This window comes from Pan paniscus, chromosome 15 (assembly GCF_029289425.2).
Source record: "Pan paniscus chromosome 15, NHGRI_mPanPan1-v2.0_pri, whole genome shotgun sequence".
Taxonomy (NCBI): domain Eukaryota; kingdom Metazoa; phylum Chordata; class Mammalia; order Primates; family Hominidae; genus Pan; species Pan paniscus.
This window is the reverse complement of record NC_073264.2, coordinates 108,117,029-108,140,038: the sequence shown is the minus strand read 5'-3', so window position 1 is coordinate 108,140,038 and position 23,010 is coordinate 108,117,029. Positions and strand designations below refer to the sequence as shown.

The 23,010-nt window shown below is 40.8% G+C and overlaps 1 protein-coding gene across 4 annotated transcripts; it reads right to left on the bottom strand.

Annotated features, from left to right (window-relative positions):
• Positions 1-2,213: 2,213 nt before the first annotated feature.
• On the bottom strand, positions 2,214-22,605 carry LOC129393895 (putative protein FAM157B). 4 transcript variants are annotated; one of them, XR_010109787.1, is made up of 5 exons: positions 21,682-21,761; positions 17,092-17,157; positions 12,057-12,252; positions 4,295-4,382; positions 2,214-3,638 (listed from the first exon to the last, which is right to left on the bottom strand). XR_010109787.1 is itself a non-coding variant. In XM_055098116.2 (4 exons), exons 1-3 carry the CDS (start codon positions 22,093-22,095, stop codon positions 4,315-4,317), a joined length of 678 nt encoding a protein of 225 aa, XP_054954091.1. In that variant the 5' UTR covers positions 22,096-22,605; the 3' UTR covers positions 2,214-3,638; positions 4,295-4,314. The 4 variants fall into 4 exon arrangements, 2 of the variants coding, with proteins under 2 accessions (XP_054954091.1, XP_054954092.1); XR_010109786.1 differs by lacking the exon at positions 21,682-21,761 and having other exon boundaries at positions 17,053-19,307; XM_055098116.2 differs by lacking the exon at positions 17,092-17,157 and having other exon boundaries at positions 21,682-22,605.
• Between the last annotated feature and the right edge of the window lie 405 nt (positions 22,606-23,010).

Here is a 23,010-nt window from a genome sequence, read left to right as displayed (position 1 = left end):
CCACTGTGTCAGTGTGGGGTGGTGGGGCCTAGTGGATGGTGTTTGGGTCGTGGGGACGGATCCCTCATGAATACATTAATGTCCTCCATGGGGGTGAGTGAGTTCTGTTCTCACAGGAATAGATAATTCCTGCAGGAGTAGGTAATTAAAAAGAGTCTGGCTTCCTTGGCTTCCCTCTTGCTTTCACTTCTGCTATGTGATCTCTGGGGCACCCCTTGCTCCCCTTCCACTTTCCACCATGAGGTGAAAAAGACTGAGGCCCCGCCAGATGCAACTGCCCAATCTCAGACATTCCAGCCACCAGTATTGTGAACCAAATGAACCTTTTTTACTTATAAATTACGCAGCCTCAGGTATTCTGTTACAGAACCACGAAATGGACTAAGACACAAATGTAGGTAAAAACTCACTGAAGGTGTAGGGAAAATGGTGTTGACCTAAGTCACTTTGAAAAGGAACAGAATCTGTAGGCTGAAGGCACATGAACTATACTTCATCATTGGATTCCACTTTATAAAGTTCTTTCCAACAAAAGCAATTGTGAACAATTGTAAAACCACAGTGTCTGTATCTGGAATAAAACAATGACTTACATAAGTCACAGATGGTGGGAACCAGGTTTCTCACTGTTGAAGTGGGAGATTACAAATTAGCAAGGCAAGAAGGCTAGAATGATTCATGTGATAGTAGATCAGAGGTGGAGACATCAACGTAAACTTATGTTTAGTTTAATATAGATACACACAGTTCTACATAGAAAACTTTATAATTAGGTGTGTATAGGTAGGTTAGACACACACATATACTTCCTAGCATTGCCAATGAGGGACAAGATACAATGTGCTCATTCAGCAGCCAGATGTAAGTTTTCCTACCATTCTGAAAGGAATCAGGCTCTTTGAAGAAATGTCTGATACTAGAACTGGGACAGTAAATATAGGAGCCAGGATAATCTGGAAGTATCAGAAAGTAAGTAAGTACTAAAAAATTTAAAATATATCAAAGAAAAATAAGAGCCAATAAAAACAGCTACTGATGGCCAACACAGGAATGAATTGTGCAACATAATACTGTAGTGTTGAATAATAACTAAAGCTTAAAGTCATTATCTAGGTGTCTGTATTTGTATACCTAGGTGAATAAGCAAATGGAGTTGCATAGAAATCTCCTTTGCAAAAGAATTCCAAATAATTGATGTAGACACTCAGCCACCAAGAAGGTGGAGCCAACTCCTCACTCCATAACTGTGGGCTCTGCATAGTGACTTGCTCCAAAAGAACACATGGACCCTAAACCCAAACCCGAACCCGAACCCTAACCTGAACCCGAACCCCTAACCCCTAACCCTAACCCTACCCTAACCCAACCCTAACCCAACCCTAACCGTAACCCTAACCCTAGCCCTAGCCCTAGCCCTAATCCCTAAGCCCTAAGCCCTAAGCCTAACCCCAACCCCAACCCCAACCCTAACCCTAACCCTTCCTCAGCCTCTCAACCTGCTTGGGTTACAGGTATGAGCCCCGGTGCCTGGCCAAACATTCCATTTTATATGCATATGCTAGGAATGAATAATCTCTAAACCAATAGCAATATTATACTTAGGAATAAATGGAATGAAATGACAAGACTTAGATGAGGGAAATTATAAGACATTACTTAAGGAAATTAAACTCCCAATAAATGTAAAAACTTATCTTATTTGTGGATTTGTAGACCACATTGTTAAGTTTCCCAAAGTACACGAAGCAATCCGTGGATTCAATGTTATTCCTACAAAAATCCCAAAGGCCTTGGGACAGAAGTGGATAAGCTGATCCTGATCACATCCCAATTTCAAATTTTATTACAAAGGAACAGTAATAAAAACAGTGGGATCCTCGCACAGGAATAAACAGAAAGATCAACTGAATTGAATTGGGAGTCCAGACAGAAAACAATACCTCTATGCTCAACTGATTTTAGACAAGGTCCATTACCAGTAAATTGGGGAAAGAATCCTGTCCTCAACAAGTGATGTAAGGCAACTTGCTATCCACATAAAGGGAAATGAAATTGTATCCTTACCTCATACCACATAAAAAATTAACCTACAATGGCTCAAAGACAAAAATAGGTGAAAACTAAAAACTCTGGAAGAAAACATACAGTTAAGCATTCATGACCTTACATGTAGCAATAGTTTCTTACATCTGACACCAAAAGCACAGACCACAAAAGGAAAAATAAATCAATTTATTTCCTCAAAATTTACAACTTTTACGTCTCAGAAGACATGAAGAAAAAAGTTGAAAGACAAAATGTTGTAATAGGAAAAACAACTGTCTTATAGTATACTCTCAACACTCAACACAGAACACTTCTGTTACCAGATACATCGGTTTTTTCCCCACACAGACCAAATCTTGGGTACCAGCTGGGTGTCCTACAGTGCAACCCAATTCTGACAGTAAATGGAGAAAGCATCAGACCCCACAGGCTAAGGACTCAGTCCTAGGAATACACGTCATGCCCCTTGTTGCTTGCAAATTTAAATGACAAACACAAGGATGGTAAAAAGAAAGTGACTTTATGCCAGAGCTTAGCTGAAGGGAACATACAGGCTCTTGCCTTAAGGGAAGCGCTTCCACTTTCTGGGCAGAAAGCAGGGCTTTCGGACTTGCCAGAATGGCATGCAGGGGATGAGGTGAGGAGGTGCAGGGTCTATGGGACATGCTCTGATGTTTTCTCCATTAGGTGATCTTGCTAGCACCACCATGGGCAGAGCCAGGTTGTAAATTGACTGTTGTCTGCTGCCAATCTCCTGGTGGGGGAGAGATATGGAAGTGCCAGTTTGTTTCAAGGTTTGGTCCCTGGAACTTTTAAGTTATCACACAGTTGGAAAAGTTTGCAGTATAGGAAGTGTCTGGTGGAGAGACAGTAAAGCTTATAATTGCATTCCTAAAGAGCTAAGTGCAGGAACAGCAAAATGGTAAAACTAATTCATTTCTTCTGTAAGAAAATATGGGTACTCCGTTACAAGACTGTAACCACTTAAGGTGCCAACCACAAACAGTAGGTTCCCAGGTTACCTTCTGTCTGACTTTGCTACAGATTGGAGGCTCCCACAACACCCTTATTGGGTTCAGCAATTTGCTACATCACATTGCACAACCCATGAACGCAGTGTACTTACTATTCCTGACTTATTACCAAGGATCTTTTAAACGCTACAAATGAAAAGCCAGACGAAGAGATGCACAAGGTGAGGTATGTGGAAGGAATGCAGGCCTCCCATGCCCTCACCAGACATGATTCTCCCAGTATCTCCTGTGTTGGGAGAGCAACACAGATGCTCTCCCAACCCTGTCCTTTATTACACAGGCAAATTGGTTACGTCTGTGGCCATAGGTGATCAACTCAACCATCAGCACCTCTCCCCTTCACAGAGACGGGACGGGGGAAGAAATTTCAAATCCTCTAATGACAAGGTTGCTTCCCTTGGCACCCAGCCCCACTGAGGCTATCCAGGTGCCCCCAGCCATCAATCATTTCATTAGCATACGAAAGACACATTACTTCGTACATTCCCGAGGCTTAGCGCTCTGTTTCAGGACACTGCAGCAGAGACCACACATTAACTCTTATTACGTTCCAACAACCTATAAAATGGAAGAAAATGTCGGCACATTAGATACTTCATTAGTGTCTGTTATCCAGAATGTATAAAGAACTTTTACAACTCCACAGCAAAGACAACCCAATCTAAAAATTGACAAAAGACTTTAATACACACTTCACCAACAAGCACATGAAAAGATGCTTAACATCATTACCATAATTAAAACCATAAAGAGATAACCCTTAACTCACACAAGAATAGTTATACTAAAAAATAACAAGTGTTGACAAAGATGTGCAGAAACTTGAACTCTTAAACACTGCTTGTGACAATATGTGACAATATGTGACAAAATGGTGCAGCCTACGTGTAAAATAATTTGATGTTTCTTCATAAAGTTACAAATAGATTTACCATATGACTCAATGATTCCATTCCTAGGTATATACCCCAAAGACCTGAAAACAGCTGTTCAAACAAAAACCTGTGTGCCCTTTAAATGTGTCAAGGTCATAAATATGCAGGAAAGTCTGGGGAACAGTTCCAGGAAAAGAAAACTGGATCCGAATGAAAAAAAAAAAAAAACACATTATACTCCCAAGTGTGGCACGAGGTAAAAGTGAAGTGAGTATGTGGACCGAATTATCATGTAGGAACAATACTGATTTCCTGATCTAGGGGTTATGTGGTAGTTACCTGGGAGAGTGTCCATGCTTTCAGTGCAATATACCAGAGTATTTTGTGCGACACTGCAAATCTGGTACGGCAATAACTGTTGGGGAATCTAAGGGAAGAAAAAGTTGTATTTTGTACTACTACGGGAAGTTGCTTAGAAATATGACATTATTGGAAAGTAAGTTACTTTTTAAAACAACCATGTCAATACCATGCCAACAAAGCAGACACATCATCAAAATCCATTACAGAGGCTATAGTTCAGCCAAAGCTGTAAAACCCTTAAAAAAGTCTCAATGTCAACAGGGTCCACTTACTAGATATTATTATATTTATTAGTATTAGAGGCCATTGTGTCAATATACTAGTGTTAGGGCATGGTATGGACATTTAGATTAGTGTTAGGGAATGGTGTGGATATTATATTGGTGTTGGGGAATGGTGCAGATATTACATTAGTGTTAGGGCATGGTGTGGATATTATTACATTAGTATTAGAAGCGATGGTGTGGATTAGATGAGTATTAGGGCATGGTGTGGATATTATTACATTAGTATTGGAAGTGATCGTGTGGATTAGATCAGTGATAGGGCATGGTGTGGATATTACTACATTAGTATTGGAAGCGATGGTGTGGACTAGATCAGTGATAGGGCATGATGTGGATATTACTACATTAGTATTGGAAGCGATGGTGTGGATTAGATCAGCGATAGGGCATGGTGTGGATATTATTACATTAGTATTAGAAGCGATGGTGTGCATTAGATCAGTGATAGGGCATGGTGTGGATATTATTACATTAGTATTGGAAGTGATGGTGTGGATTAGATCAGTGATAGGGCATGGTGTGGATATTATTCCATTAGTATTAGAAGCGATGGTGTGGACTAGATCAGTGATAGGGCATGGTGTGGATATTATTACATTAGTATTAGAAGTGATGGTGTGGACTAGATCAGTGACAGGGAATGATGTGGATATTATTACATTAGTATTGGAAGCGATGGTGTGGACTAGATCAGTGATAGGGCATGGTGTGGATATTATTACATTAGTATTGGAAGCGATGGTGTGGACTAGATCAGTGATAGGGCATGGTGTGGATATTATTACATTAGTATTAGAAGCGATGGTGTGCATTAGATGAGTGTTAGGGCATGCTGTGGATATTATTACATTAGTATTAGAAGCGATGGGGTGGACAAGATCAGTGATAGGGCATGGTGTGGATATCATTACATTAGTTTTGGAAGCGATGGTGTGGACTAGATCAGTGATAGGGCATGATGTGGATATTCTTACATTAGTATTGGAAGGGATGGTGTGCATTAGATGAGTGTTAGGGCATGATGTGGATATTATTACATTAGTATTGGAAGCGATGGTGTGGATTACATCAGTGATAGGGCATGGTGTGGATATTATTACGTTAGTATTAGAAGCGATGGTGTGGATTAGATGAGTGTTAGGGCATGCTGTGGATATTATTATGTTAGTATTAGAAATGATGCTGTGGACTAGATCAGTGATAGGGCATGGTGTGGATATTATTACATTAGTATTGGAAGCGATGGTGTGGATTAGATGAGTGTTAGGGCATGGTGTGGATATTATTACATTAGTATTGGAAGCGATGGTGTTGATTAGATCAGTGATAGCGCAAGGAGTGGATATTATTACATTAGTATTGGAAGTGATGGTGTGGATTAGAACAGTGATAGGGCATGGTGTGGATATTATTACATTAGTATTAGAAGCGATGGTGTGCATTCGATCAGTGATAGGTCACGGTGTGGATATTATTACATTAGTATTACAAGGGATGGTGTGGATTAGATGAGTGGTAGGGCATGGTGTGGATATTATTACATTAGTATTGGAAGCGATGGTGTGCATTAGATCAGTGGTAGGGCATGGTGTGGACATTACTACATTAGTATTAGAAGGGATGGTGTGGATTAGATGAGTGGTAGGGCATGGTGTGGATATTATTACATTAGTATTGGAAGCGATGGTGTGCATTAGATCAGTGATAGGGCATGATGTGGATATTATTACATTAGTATTAGAAGCGATGGTGTGCATTAGATCAGTGATAGGGCATGGTGTGGATATTATTACATTAGTATTAGAAGGGATGGTGTGGATTAGATGAGTGGTAGGGCATGGTGTGGATATTATTACATTACTATTGGAAGTGATGGTGTGGATTAGATCAGTGATAGGGCATGGTGTGGATATTATTACATTATTATTGGAAGCGATGGTGTGCACTAGATCAGTGATAGGGCATGATGTGGATATTACTACATTAGTATTGGAAGCGATGGTGTGGATTAGATCAGTGATAGGGCATGGTGTGGATATTATTACATTAGTATTGGAAGCGATGGTGTGGATTAGATCAGTGATAGGGCATGGTGTGGATATTATTACATTAGTATTAGAAGGGATGGTGTGGATTAGATGAGTGGTAGAGCATGGTGTGGATATTATTACATTAGTATTGGAAGTGATGGTGTGGATTAGATCAGTGATAGGGCATGGTGTGGATATTATTACATTAGTATTGGAAGCGATGGTGTGGACTAGATTAGTGATAGAGCATGATGTGGATATTACTACATTAGTATTGGAAGCGATGGTGTGGAGGTCAGTGATAGGGCATGGTGTGGAGATTATTACATTAGTATTGGAAGCGATGGTGTGGATTAGATCAGTGATAGGGCATGGTGTGGATATTATTCCATTAGTATTAGAAGCGGTGGTGTGGACTAGATCAGTGATAGGGCATGCTGTGGATATTATTACATTAGTATTGGAAGTGATGGTGTGGATTAGATGAGTGTTAGGGCATGGTGTGGATATTATTACATTAGTATTGGAAGTGATGGTGTGGACTAGATCAGTGATAGGGCATGATGTGGATATTACTACATTAGTATTGGAAGTGATGGTGTGGATTAGATCAGTAATAGGGCATGGTGTGGATATTATTACATTAGTATTAGAAGGGATGGTGTGGATTAGATGAGTGTTAGGGCATGGTGTGGATATTATTACATTAGTATTGGAAGTGATGGTGTGGATTAGATGAGTGTTAGGGCATGGTGTGGATATTATTACATTAGTATTGGAAGTGATGGTGTGGACTAGATCAGTGATAGGGCATGATGTGGATATTACTACATTAGTATTGGAAGTGATGGTGTGGATTAGATCAGTAATAGGGCATGGTGTGGATATTATTACATTAGTATTAGAAGGGATGGTGTGGATTAGATGAGTGTTAGGGCATGGTGTGGATATTATTACATTAGTATTGGAAGTGATGGTGTGGATTAGATCACTGATAGGGCATGGTGTGGATAGTATTACATTAGTATTAGAAGCGATGGTGTGGACTAGATCAGCGATAGGGCATGATGTGGATATTATTACATTAGTATTGGAAGCGATGGTGTGGACTAGATCAGCGATAGGGCATGATGTGGATATTACTACATTAGTATTGGAAGCGATGGTGTGGACTAGATCAGTGATACGGCATGGTGTGGATATTATTACAATAGTATTGGAAGCGATGGTGTGGACCAGACCAGTGATAGGGCATGGTGTAGATATTATTACATTAGTATTAGAAGCGATGGTGTGGACTAGATCAGTGATAGGGCATGCTGTGGATATTATTACATTAGTATTGGACGCGATGGTGTGGACTAGATCAGTGATAGGGCATGCTGTGGATATTATTACATTAGTATTGGAAGCGATGGTGTGGACTAGATCAGTGATAGGGCATGATGTTGATATTATTACATTAGTATTGGACGCGATGGTGTGGACTAGATCAGTGATAGGGCATGCTGTGGATATTATTACATTAGTATTGGAAGCGATGGTGTGGATTAGATCAGTGTTAGGGCATGGTGTGGATATTATTACGTTAGTATTAGAAGCGATGGTGTGGATTAGATGAGTGTTATGGCATGCTGTGGATATTATTACATTAGTATTAGAAACGATGGTTTGGACTCGATCAGTGATAGGGCATGGTGTGGATATTATTACTTTAGTATTAGAAGCAATGGTGTGGACTAGATCAGTGATAGGGCGTGGTGTGGATATTACTACATTAGTATTGGAAGCGATGGTGTGGACTAGATCAGTGATAGGGCATGATGTGGATATTACTACATAAGTATTGGAAGCGATGGTGTGGAGTAGATCAGTGATAGGGCATGGCGTGGATATTATTACATTAGTATTGGAAGCGATGGTGTGGATTAGATGAGTTTTAGGGCATGGTGTGGATATTATTACATTAGTATTGGAAGCGATTGTGTTGATTAGATCAGTGATAGCGCAAGGTGTGGATATTATTACATTAGTATTGGAAGTGATGGTGTGGATTAGATCAGTGATAGGGCATGGTGTGGATATTATTACATTAGTATTAGAAGCGATGGTGTGCATTAGATCAGTGATAGGTCATGGTGTGGATATTATTACATTAGTAATAGAACGGATGGTGTGGATTAGATGAGTGTTAGGGCATGGTGTGGATATTACTACATTAGTATTAGAAGCGATGGTGTGGATTAGATCAGTGTTAGGGCATGGTGTGGATATTATTACATTAGTATTAGAAGCGATGGTGTGGATTAGATGAGTGTTAGGGCATCGTGTGGATATTATTACATTAGTATTGGAAGCGATGGTGTGGATTAGATGAGCGTTAGGGCATGGTGTGGATATTATTACATTAGTATTAGAAGTGATGGTGTGCATTAAATCAGTGATAGGGCATGATGTGGATATTATTACGTTAGTATTAGAAGCGATGGTGTGCATTAGATCAGTGATAGGGCATGGTGTGGATATTATTACATTAGTATTAGAAGGGATGGTGTGGATTAGATTAGTGGTAGGGCATGCTGTGGATATTATTACATTAGTATTACAAGCGATGGTGTGGACTAGATCAGTGATAGGGCATGCTGTGGATATTATTACATTAGTATTGGAAGCGATGGTGTGGACTAGATCAGTGATAGGGCATGATGTGGATATTATTACATTAGTATTGGAAGCGATGGTGTGGATTAGATGAGTGTTAGGGCATGGTGTGGATATTATTACATTAGTATTGGAAGCGATGGTGTGGATTAGATCAGTGTTAGGGCATGGTGTGGATATTATCACGTTAGTATTAGAAGCGATGGTGTGGATTAGATGAGTGTTATGGCATGCTGTGGATATTATTACATTAGTATTAGAAACGATGGTTTGGACTAGATCAGTGATAGGGCATGGTGTGGATATTATTACTTTAGTATTAGAAGCAATGGTGGGGACTAGATCAGTGATAGGGCATGGTGTGGATATTACTACATTAGTATTGGAAGCGATGGTGTGGACTAGATCAGTGATAGGGCATGATGTGGATATTACTACATTAGTATTGGAAGCGATGGTGTGGACTAGATCAGTGATAGGGCATGGCGTGGATATTATTACATTAGTATTGGAAGCGACGGTGTGGATTAGATGAGTGTTAGGGCATGGTGTGGATATTATTACATTAGTATTGGAAGCGATGGTGTTGATTAGATCAGTGATAGCGCAAGGTGTGGATATTATTACATTAGTATTGGAAGTGATGGTGTGGATTAGATCAGTGATAGGGCATGGTGTGGATATTATTACAGTAGTATTAGAAGCGATGGTGTGCATTAGATCAGTGATAGGGCATGGTATGGATATTATTACATTAGTAATAGAAGGGATGGTGTGGATTAGATGAGTGTTAGGGCATGGTATGGATATTACTACATCAGCATTAGAAGCGATGGTGTGGATTAGATCAGTGTTAGGGCATGGTGTGGATATTATTACATTAGTATTAGAAGCGATGGTGTGGATTAGATGAGTGTTAGGGCATCGTGTGGATATTATTACATTAGTATTGGAAGCGATGGTGTGGATTAGATGAGCGTTAGGGCATGGTGTGGATATTATTACATTAGTATAGAAGTGATGGTGTGCATTAGATCAGTGATAGGGCATGATGTGGATATTATTACATTAGTATTAGAAGCAATGGTGTGCATTAGATCAGTGATAGGGCATGGTGTGGATATTATTACATTAGTATTAGAAGGGATGGTGTGGATTAGATGAGTGGTAGGGCATGGTGTGGATATTATTACATTACTATTGGAAGTGATGGTGTGGATTAGATCAGTGATAGGGCATGGTGTGGATATGATTACATTAGTATTGGAAGCGATGGTGTGGACTAGATCAGTGATAGGGCATGATGTGGATATTATTACATTAGTATTGCAAGCGATGGTGTGGATTAGATGAGTGTTAGGGCATGGTGTGGATATTATTACATTAGTATTGGAAGCGATGGTGTTGATTACATCAGTGATAGGGCATGGTGTGGATATTATTACATTAGTATTGGAAGCGATGGTGTGGATTACATCAGTGTTAGGGCATGGTGTGGATATTATTACGTTAGTATTAGAAGCGATGATGTGGATCAGATGAGTGTTAGGGCATGGTGTGGATATTATTACATTAGTATTGGAAGCGATGGTGTTGATTAGATCAGTGATAGCGCAAGGTGTGGATATTATTACATTAGTATTGGAAGTGATGGTGTGGATTAGATCAGTGATAGGGCATGGTGTGGATATTATTACATTAGTATTAGAAGCGATGGTGTGCATTAGATCAGTGATAGGTCATGGTGTGGATATTATTACATTAGTATTAAAAGGGATGGTGTGGATTAGATGAGTGGTAGGGCATGGTGTGGATATTACTACATTAGTATTAGAAGCGATGGTGTGGATTAGATCAGTGTTAGGGCATGGTGTGCATATTATTACATTAGTATTAGAAGCGATGGTGTGCATGAGATCAGTGATAGGGCATGGTGTGGATATTATTTCATTAGTATTAGAAGGGATGGTGTGGATTAGATGAGTGGTAGGGCATGGTGTGGATATTATTACATTAGCATTAGAAGCGATGGTGTGCATTAGATCAGTGATAGGGCATGGTGTGGATATTATTACATTAGTATTAGAAGGGATGGTGTGGATTAGATGAGTGGTAGGGCATGGTGTGGATATTCTTACATTAGTATTGGCAGTGATGGTGTGGATTAGATCAGTGATAGGGCATGGTGTGGATATTATTACATTAGTATTGGAAGCGATGGTGTGGACTAGATCAGTGATAGGGCATGATGTGGATATTACTACATTAGTATTGGAAGCGATGGTGTGGATTAGATCAGTGATAGGGCATGGTGTGGATATTATTACGTTAGTATTGGAAGCGATGGTGTGGATTAGATCAGTGATAGGGCATGGTGTGGATATTATTACATTAGTATTGGAAGCGATGGTGTGGACTAGATCAGTGATAGGGCATGGTGTGGATATTATTACATTAGTATTGGAAGCGATGTTGTGGATTACATCAGTGTTAGGGCATGGTGCGAATATCATATGGGTGTTAGGGCACGGTGTCGATATCATAGTAATGTAGAGCACAGTGTGATTATTATATTAGAGGCCACTGTAAGAATATATATTAGCAGCCACTGTGTCTTGGACGTTGACCATGATACTAGGGTATACTCCAAACAGTGAGATTTGGGGGTTTTATTTTTCTAGATTAATTTCTTCCTCTGCTAAGTACTCTAAAGACTCACTCCTTGGCACTCAGGGCCGTGGACAGGAGCTTTTTACTCACCAATGAAGAACACCAAATTAACATGACCCTCGTGCTGCCCTGAGGAAGTTGAAGCTCCTCGCTGCTTCTGGCACCTCAGCGGGAAGTTGGTTGGGGCGGGATCGCGCGCCCTCTGGTGGAGCCATGGTTCAGCACAGACGCTCTTGCTCACAGTTTCTCGGCGCATGTGCGCCCCCTCCTGGCTGTCCTGAAATACCTATAAAATTCAATATTCAGTTTATTCAAACCGAAATAAAGGCCACTATATCCATACCTTTCCCATAAATGGTGATGGAAGAATTATTTGGAAGCCATATAGAATGAAGTGACTCTATACACAAATTAAAACACAAAAACCTACTCAAAATAGTCCAGAGACTACAACTTGAAATGCAAAACTATAAATAATCTAAAAGAAAACCTAAGAGACATTGGATTTGGTGTTGAGTTTTAACACACAGCATCAAGTGCCAATTCGTGAAAATACTGAGAACAGACTTTATAAAACTAAATTTTCTACTATGAAAAACCCTATTCAGAGAACAAAAAGACAAGACACACTGTGAGAAGATATTTACAAAATACAAACGTGATTTTAAAAACTGTATTGAAAATACACAAACAACTCTTCAAACGAACACTAAGAAAACTAAAAACCCAAATAAAACTGGGTAAATATCTGAACAGACATCCAGCCAAATAAAATACATAGATAGCAGGCCAGGTGTGGTGGCTCATGCCTATAACCCCAGCACTTTGGGAGGCTGAGGCGGGTGAGTCACCTGAAGTCAGGAATTTTAGATCAGCCTGGCCAACACAGTGATACCCTCTCTCTACTAAAAATACAAAAAAATTAGCCAGGCATGGTGGTGGGTGCCTGTAATCCCAGCTACTTGGGAGGCTGATGCAAGAGAATTGCTTGAACATCGGAGGTGGAGGTTGCAGTGAGCCAAGATCACGCCACTGCACTCCAGCCTGAGTGACAGAACGAGACTCTATCTCAATAAAAAAAAAAAGAAAAAAGAAAAAAAAGAAAATATACAGATAGCACATAATCACACAAAAGGATGCTCAATATATCTCATTAGGAGACTGGAAATTAAAATAATGCTGAGATATCACTGCACACCTAGTACAACTGTGGGACTCTTAAAAAAGCTCAACAGTAACAATTGGAGGTTGAAGAACAATAGGTACGGCCATTCATTACTGGCAGAATGCATGAATGGGTACAGCCACTTTGGGAAACAGTTTGACAGTTTTTCCCAAAGATAAACAAGTCTTACCTTACAATCCAACAAATGCACCCCTAAATTGTGTATGTTTAGACAGCTGCTTTGAAAAATTATGTTCAAACAAAAACTAGCATGTAATTATATACGAGCCACTCTACTCATCATGGCCAAAACTTGAAGTAATCAGAACATTCTTCAATAGCTGAATGCATAATCAATTTGAAGTACAACCATGCAATGGAATGCCATTCACCAACAGAAAGGAATGAACTGTCAATCCATGAAAAGACATGAATGAATCTTGCATCTATGTTGCTAAGTAAAGGGTGGCAGTATGAAGATGCTATACATTATATGACTCCATTCATATGACATTCTGGAAAAAGCACAACCAAAGAGATGATAGTCAGATCAGTGACTGTCTGGGGTGGGGATTTGAAGTATTCTGTATGCTACTTCAGTAGTGGATATCTGACAGTATGCATTTGATAAAACCCACAGAATTTTAATGCACAAAGAACAAATCACAATCTACACAAATTAAATTATTTAGGATGTGGAAGTATCTAAGGACAAAATACAGAGTGCAACCAAGAATCTAACTGTATTACCAATGTATGTTGCAAGTGGTGGGCCAAAGGTGCTGAGCTGGAAATGAGTAGAATCCATAGACTAAAAACAAAATGTACTATATACATGAACAGTGGACTCTATTTTATAAAGTTATTTCCCATAGGGATAATAGTTAATTTTGAAACCACTATATCTGTAAAAAGAAAAATAACCATGATTTTCCTCTATACTATCAACATTCCACTTTTAACAGCAAATTGTGGGGGGGTGGGGTGGGTGTTTCCCACACCAACCAATTTTCCAACTCTCTGGAAAACAATTGGGTATCCTGTAATTCAACTGTGACACTGATTACCTGGAGTTAGTATACACCCTACAGGTTAAGGGCTTAGTAACACCAGACTGTCCACAACCTCAGATGCCAATCACAAGTAATGAATCCCCAGTTTACCCAAACTTCTATATGACTTGGCTAGAAACTAGGCATTCCTACACCCCCTCTTCAGGTTTGACAATTTGCTATGATGGCTTATGGAACTAGGAAATACTTACTTATGTTTACCAGTTATTATGGTCTCAATGTGTGTACACCCCCACCCCAAATTCCTATTTTGAAATGTAATCCCCAAAGGGATGGTATTCAGAGGTAACCGAGAGGTGATCGGATCATGAGGGTGCTGTCCTCATGAATGAAACCAGTGCCCTTATAAAAGCGTCTAGGAGCCCGTTTCCCCATTCTGCCATGTCACGACATGCTAGAAGGCACTATCTATGATAGATGAGCCCTCACTAGACATCAAATCTGTCAGCCTTGATCTGGAACTTTCCAAATTCCATATTTTAGGAATTTTTATGGAAGCTTCATCATGTAGACATGACAGATTATTAACTCAATTTCCAGTCCCTTCACACCCTCAAAGGATTGCATGTTAAGCTAAAAGTTACAACCTTCTTATCATGGCTTGGTCTTCCTGGTGACCATCCCCATCCTGAAACCATCCAGGAACCCACAGAGTGTCCTTATTAGAACAGAAGCCATTCCTATTATCCAGGAGATTCCAAGAGATTTAGGAACTCTGCGTCAGGAACCAGGGCCAAAGACCAAATATTAGAACACAAGATGCTCCTACTGTTCAGGAAATTGTAATAGTTTTAGGAGCTCTGTACCAGGAACTGCAGACACAGACCAAGCATATATTTCTTATTAAGTCCCAACCTGGAATCTTGATCAAGAATGAATTCCTTGTTCCCAATGGTACAAGGGATGAAATAAATGGCAGATAGATAGTAGGAGCCAGGTTCCTCACTATTACAGTGAGAAGTTACAGATAAAAAATAGGGAAGCCTAGAATGATCTCTGTCATAATGAGTCAGAATATATATATACAACATAAGTATAAACTCACATTTAGCTTAACATATACACAGATGGTTCCACATAGAAACCTTTATAATTAAGTGGGTACATATAAGTTAGAAGACACACATATATTTCTTTGCACTATCAGCTGTAAGTGTCATGATGCAATGACCACATTTAGTGTCCAGATGTAAGTTTTTCATACCATTCTCTAACAAAAGAAATCAGGGCTATTAGAAGAAATAGCTGAAACTAGGACTGGGACAGAAAATATATGAGCCAGGGTACTTTTGAAGTAACAGAAATAAATTATAAAAAAAACATGAAATTATGTAAAAGGAGCCAGTGGAAAGAGCTACCAATGGCCACAGGTATGAACAAAGAGCAACAAAATACTGTAGAATTAGATAACAACCAAAAGATTAAAGTAACTATCTGTGGATCCATACTGGTATAAATAAATGATTAAACAGATATGCAAATGGGCTGAATAGAAATCTCTTATACAGAAGAATTCCAAATACCTGATATAGACACTCAGCCATCAAGGAGGTGGGGCTAACTCCCCACTCCTTAAGTATGAGCTCTGCATGATGACTTCCTCCAAAAGCATACATACAATATAGACATGGGAAAAAAGTAACTTCACAGTGAAAAACCTGAAAACACTGCCTCAACCACGTGATAAAAGTTAACATTAATGGTGATAACACATCTTGAGAGCATGAAGTGACTAGACTAGCACTTGCAAACCAAAAATAAAATTCAAAGATCTTTCCCACAACCACCTCTCCACCAGGGGACACCAAAGTTAACCTGGAAGACTGGTTCAGGCTATGATGGGAAAGAGGTGGTCAGACATGCCTCAGTATGCCCTCCTCCCTTTTGGAATTCAGGAAAAGCCAATCAGCATTTAACATCAACACGACCTTAAATCTGATAAGAAACATTTACAATCTATTCTCTCTGAAGCCTGCTACCTGGAAGCTTCATCTCCATGATAAAACCTTGGTCTCCATAACCCCTTATCATAACCCAGACACTCCTTTCTATTGATAGTAAGTCTTTCAACAAACTGCCAATCAGAAAAATTTTAAATGTACCTATAACCTGGAAGCCCCACCCCACCCTAATCCTTTGGGTTGTCCCACCTTTCTGGACCAAACCAATATATATCTTAAATACACTTGATTGATGTCTCCTATCTCCCTAAAATGTATAGAACCAACCTGCACCCCAACGACCTTGGGCACATGTTCTCAGGGTCTCCTGAGGGCTGTGTCATGGGCCATGGTCACTCATATTTGGCTCAGAATACATCTCTTCAAATATTTTACAGTCTTTGACTCTTTTTGCGGACACACTACACATCTGCTCTGCTTCCCCCAAACCCCTAAACCCAGGCTGATTATGAGAAAAACCCCAAGTAAACCACAATGGAGGACATTCTACACAATACCTGACCAATCCTCCTAACACTGTTCCAGGTCCTCAGAAGTAAAGTCTGAGAGACTGCCACAGCCAAGAAGAGCCTGACATGATGACTAAATGTCCTATGGGATCCTAGATAGGATCCTGGGAGAGAAAAAGGCAGAACTAAGGGAAACCAAATAAGATGTGAGCTTATTTAATAATATAGTAATATCCAGTCATTAACTATGACAAGAAATGATATAAGATGTTGGTCAGGAGTGGTGGCTCATGCCTGTAATCCCAGCACTTTGGGAGGCTGAGGCGGGCGGATCACCTAAGATCAGGAGTTCAAGACCAGCCTGGCCAACGTGGTGAAACCTCATCTCTACTAAAAATACAAAAATTAGCCGAGCGTGATGGCAGGCGCCTGTAATACCAGCTACTCAGGAGGCTGAGGCAGGAGAATTGCTTGAACCTGGGAGGCGGAGGTTGCAGTGAGCCGAGATCACGCCACTGCACTCCAGCCTGGTTGAGACTCTGTCTGAAAAAAAAAAAAAAAAGATGTTAAACCTATCTGATACATGTTGATATGTTAAAAAGAGGGGAAACTAGGTTGCGTCTACATGGGAAATCTGCATTTTCTTCCCAATTTCTGTATGAATCTAAAACTAATTTAAAATAAAACCTCTATTTAAAAATTGTAATTTTTTCAGATATCTGCTAAATTATTTCTACTAAAAATTAGTAATTGGCAGTAACTACTCCTACTTTTAAAAATAAGAGCATTCATGATACTGCAAAGTAAATTATACAGACTAATACATACTTTCAAAGAAATGCCCCTTTTACATGTTTTATGTTAAGATAACATATATGTGTAAACATGGTCGTATCATTTTTCTTATGGTGTAGTTCACTCTCTAAGAAAGCTGGTCATCTTAGAACCAGGGAAAAAAATTCACATTTTGGAGACTATTTCAATTTACGGCTGGATGTTTTCAAAGTATGACTTTGTGAAAAAAAAAAAAAGTTCAAATTGATTCCTTGTGACTGGATCACTTATTCTAATGAATGCTTGCCTTTATTTTGTTTCCCAGCATTTCTTTCAGCTACGATACAACAGAAGCAAATATTTGCCACTGGAAAAAATATTCAAAGACACTCTTAGGTTAATCTATAGCTGATGACAGTCAGTCTAGTCTACATAGCAAGCGGCTTCAAGATATGATTATTTAGCTAAGCGGGAAATGGGACGTGACTGCTGCCTCATTCCCACGCCTCTCTGGACCTGATAATTTAGAGGAAGCTCACATTTGCAAGATAAAAATTTTCTTTTCCTTCTCAGTATTAAATATGCTGTCACAATAGAAGAAAGCTTTACTGACTTCTTAAATGATGTGTTGAGACCGGAAACCTAAAATGATAGTTACTGAGAATAGTGCTAATGCCCTAAGTTTTTAGTCACACCCTCACCTAGGTAGGAACCTAACCAAAAGGGGAGAACTGTTGAACAAATTACGGGAGGTCATTGTTTTGGTCACAACTCCTGCATTAGGCCACACTGAGCAGGCAAAACCAGAATGGAGACACTCACGCTGAATGACACACAACGAAGCTGAAACTTTAAGGAAGTAGATAGATCCCAAAAGAGCTCCCTTTTTCCCTGAAGAGACTCCAGTCTACCTGAGTCAGCATAAAGAAGTCCCCTCTGCTTTAATTCTTACCAAAACAAGTAACTTGAAGTAATCTGATATTAACAAATCAGTTGTTATTTTCTATTGCTCTATTTCCGCCTTACACAACACAGTGTTCTGCTATTGCCCAGAGGGCACTGAGACCAAATAAAACTTGAAAATGCCACACTGAAAGCAAATAAGTCCTAATAACTCAACTTACAACGATAACAAAGAGTGACACCAATGCCCAAAGTTTTGATCAATATCTCAAAATTGAGAGGCTGACCAAAAGGGAGGAATTCTTACATCAAACAACATTTGGGCTTTAGAAGCCTCCCAAGGAGTCCTTGTAAAGAGTCGCGGCCGGGCACCGTGGCTCACGCCTGTAATCCCGGCACTTTGGGAGGCCGAGACGGGTGGCTCATGAGGTCAGGAAATCGAGACATCATGGCTTACAAGGTGAAACCCAGTCTCTACTAAAAAAAAAAAATACAAAAAAATTAGCGGGACTTGGTGGCGGCAGCCTGCAGTCCCAGCTACTCGGGAGGCCGGGACAGGAGAATGGCATGAACCCGGGAGGCGGAGCTTGCTGTGAGCTGAGATCGCGCCACTGCACTCCAGCCTGGGCGACAGAGCGAGACTCCGCCTAAAAAAAAAAAAAAGAAGAAGAAGAAGAAGAAGAATCCCAACCTAATTTACTATAGAAACAAACTGAAAACCTGACTTGGGAATGTATCATTGTAACAAATAGCGGCGGTTCAGCCAATCACATCAGCCGAGTGTCAGTCAATGGCCGGCAGCCAGCTGTTCAAAACAAGTTCCAAGAAGGCAAATCCGGGCTGTAACCAGGTCTGTAACCAATCCAGCCACCTCTATACCTCACTTCTGTTTTCTGTATGTCACTTTTTTTCTCTGGCTATAAATTTAACCTGCACATATTGTGTGGCAGATCATTCTGAACCATTTTTGGTCTGGACTGCTGCCTGATTCTAGAACCACAAAAAAAAAGCCAATTAAGATCTGCAAACCCATATTTGTTGTAATTTTGTATTTTAACAGTTGTGCCCTACAAAAGACATTAAGCTGAAATTAATCAAAAATCATTTACGGTCATGATTAGGTCATAAAAAATTGTCAAACATAACAATTCTTCAAAAAAAGCTAAAAAGTATTTTTTAAAAATATTGTTGATGGAAAAAAGAGTGCAAAAATTGATAGGAAAATTATGTACAAAACTAAAAACAGAGGAGAAATTAAAAGTCAAATAATTGCATCAAACTGGAAACCTAGAAAAAATGGGTGATTTCCTAGTAAAAATACACATTAACAAAATGGGCACTGAAATAAGGCAACTATGAATATACCAATTAGCATAGAAAAGCTAAGAAAGGTCCTTAAAGATCTCCCAGTGGAAAAAGGCCCCAGGACCATCTGGGTCCATAGCTTAGTGTAAGCTGACTTAACTAAATGGTGATTTTACACTCATGCATTGCATACATATGATGGTGGTCCCATGAGATAAAAATGGAGCTGAAAAATTCCTTCCTAGCCATCCTGTCATAAGCTCATGGCTCAAAGCATTACCTTTTCTCTGTTTTGATACCATGAAAGGAAAATAAATCTCAGGACCCCCAAATCACTAAGCCAAGGGAAAAGTCAAGCTGGGAGCTATGTCAGGCAAACCTGCCCTCATTCTATTCCTAACTAAGATAGCTACAAAGATAAAAAGCTACATACCTCACTCACAATTTGCCCACAAAGAATTTCCTTTTGGACAAAGGACAGACAGCACTCAAAGTCATCCCTCACCTGAGACAGATGCATATCTGATTGCTTCCTCTGCCCTATTATTTATGTAAAAATGCAGATTCATTGAGCCAGACTAAATTGTGTATTCAGTGGAAGGCTGATCAAGGATTCAAAAGAATGCAACCTTTTGTCTCCAACCTACTTCTGACCTGGAAGCACCCCCACTTCCTGCTTCCAGTTGTCCCGCCTTACTGGGCCAAATGACTGTATATCTTACACGTCTCATCTATCCCTAAAATGTACAAAAGCAAGCTCTACCCTGGCCACCTTGGACACATGTCGTCAGGACCTCCTGAGGCTGTGTCAAGGGTGTGTCCTTAATCTTGGCAAAATAAGCTTTCTAAATTGACTGAGACCTGTCTCAGATATTCTGGGATCACAATCTACAATCACCATGGTGTTATAAATGACTGCAGCATTCAGTACAGAGACATGCTGTACAGGTTCGTAGCCTGGGAGCAATAGGCTATACTATGTAACTTAGGTGTGGAGTGGGCTACACCATTTAAGTTTTATAAGGACACTCTACAGTGTTCACACAAAGATGAAATCACCTAAGGATAGATTTCTCAGAAAGTATAACATCATTACGAGATGCCTGAGTGTACTTTAAATGGTCAAAGCCTAGGAGAAAAAAAGAAACTTAACTCTTGTTATGGGTTAATAACAAAGCTTAAGAGATTTAACATAGTTCATCTAATCTAAGATGCCAATGATTAAAAAACATTATTTTATGCACCATCACAAATAGGTTGCCAATTAAACCGACTTTCTGAATAACACACAAATGTGAATTTACTTCTATTAATGCCAGGAAAGTAAAATGAAAAATAAATTATGGTTTTGACATGTTAAAGCAAATAAGGCGGGGGTTAGCCTGAGGCCTTCCCTAAGCAAACAGAAACCGAACTTGGAGGCATTTGAACTGACTTAAAAAAATTAACAAACCAACCACAGTCAATGCCAAAAAGCTCAGCAGCCAGTTGGCTGTATGACTAGGGACGCTGAGGGAACCATTCCCATAACAGGCGGTCGCCTGGCTGGAGCCACTGAGGAGCCTCACTTAGGGGCCACCCTAAGAGCTCAAAGCCCCAAGCCGATTTCCGTTCTGGTGCTTCCTGCGTGATTCATGAACCATTCCTTTGCTGAAATAAACTCCGCTTAAATTTATTTTACCTAAAATCCTTTTAACAGACAAAGTCCAGTATTTACACTTAAAATACGGTTGTGAAAACTCACATCTACATCTGCTCTTCAATATTTTTCAAGTACTTTAACACTCTAAGAAAAACGAGCCACTGGAGCGCAAATAAAAGCAAGTCGTGGGGTGCGCGTCTCCCTGGGGCTCTCCATGTTGCCCTCAGGGTTTCTCCCTTCTCTGTCCCAGATCCACCCCAAACAAACCCAAATTGGTCAAAAATTAAAAAATGAAACAACTCAGTTATGCTATAATAATGAATAACAAAGCCACTTAATGATGGGCCACTTTGTAAAATAAAATAAATACAACTTGAGAAAGTGGAGCGCGAGGCAGCGCGGCCTCCTCAACGCTGAGCCGGGACAGAAAGCTTTTTCCTCACCTTTCCTCGGGCAGCCTCGGGGACCATGAAGCCACAGCTTCCCCAGTCGTTCCTGAGGAGCTGAGGAGAAGGAGGCTGGGGTCGTCCCTGGCCACGGTCCCCAGGTGTTCCTATAGAGCCAGCGGCGTCTCCCGAGTGGGTCCTGAGGAGGAGGAGGCTGGGTCCTCTCAGGTGTCCCTGTAGGGATGGAGGCGTCTCCTGCGTAGGTCCTGAGGAGGCGGCTCGGCTCCGCCCCCTGGAGCCGCAGGGCGTCTGTGCCGGAACCCGGGCGCCTCTTGAGGTTCTGTGAGGCGGCATCGCGCCCCCTGACGGCCGTCGCAGGCGGTGCAGGATGCTCAGGTGCTCGCGGTCGAGCTGTAGCCTCGACCCTCCGGTGAATCTCCGAAGTTCACTGTTCTGACAATTACACGCCATGACTTTTGAAAAACCAGCTGAGGCCGGGCGCGGTGGCTCACGCCTGTAATCCCAGCACTTTGGGAGGTCGAGGCGGGCGGATTGCGAGGTCAGCAGATCGAGACCATCCTGGCTAACACGGTGAAACCCCGTCTCTACAAAAAAATAAATAAATAAAAAATTAGCCGGGAGTGGTAGCGGGCGCCTATAGTTCCAGTTACTCGGGAGGCTGAGGCAGGAGAATCGCTTGAACCCGGGAGGGGGAGGTTTCAGGGAGCCTCCTCTAAACAGAAAAGACCGACCCCCAGTCAGTGTTTTATTTTCCCTGATGACCGCAGGCCATGAACTTATGGAACAATAACGTAATTAGGCTCTTGGACCCAGGGAAGTAGCTCCATGCCACCTGCCCTCATTTGCTGAACATTTTGGTTTCTCGGATCTGCTACTCAGTTTCCAGTCTCTTCCTCCCTGCCAATGCTGCCAGCGTGCCTCTTCTGCAAGCAGCAACCGCCCTCCACCTTCCATTCTCTACTCTTTAGCCGTCATCTGGCTGGACTTTTCAGAACGGACTGCAAAGGAGAATAAACTGGCTGAGTCTGAGGGTGCACTCACATGCAAAGTTGCAAGCTTTAATGTACCCATCTTGGCAGATTTTGGCTCCTTAGAGTTCTTTCTCATTTGGGGATCTCATGTGCCCTCTCATGAGGTGGGCTCGCTGACTGTCTGCGCTGGTGGCATCTGGCAGCACCTTGTCAAGTGCACCTAGGTAAGAACCTGGCTGCACCTGATGCTTAGCCAAATGGGGAGCCCACAGTTCTGTGTATCAGGTGATGTTTAATCTCTGGAGGCTAATGATCGTGAGGGAGCGATACTGTCTGGGACTGTCCACATATTGCGTCTGAGTCACTGAAGGAAAAGAATGTAGGGTCTGTTTGC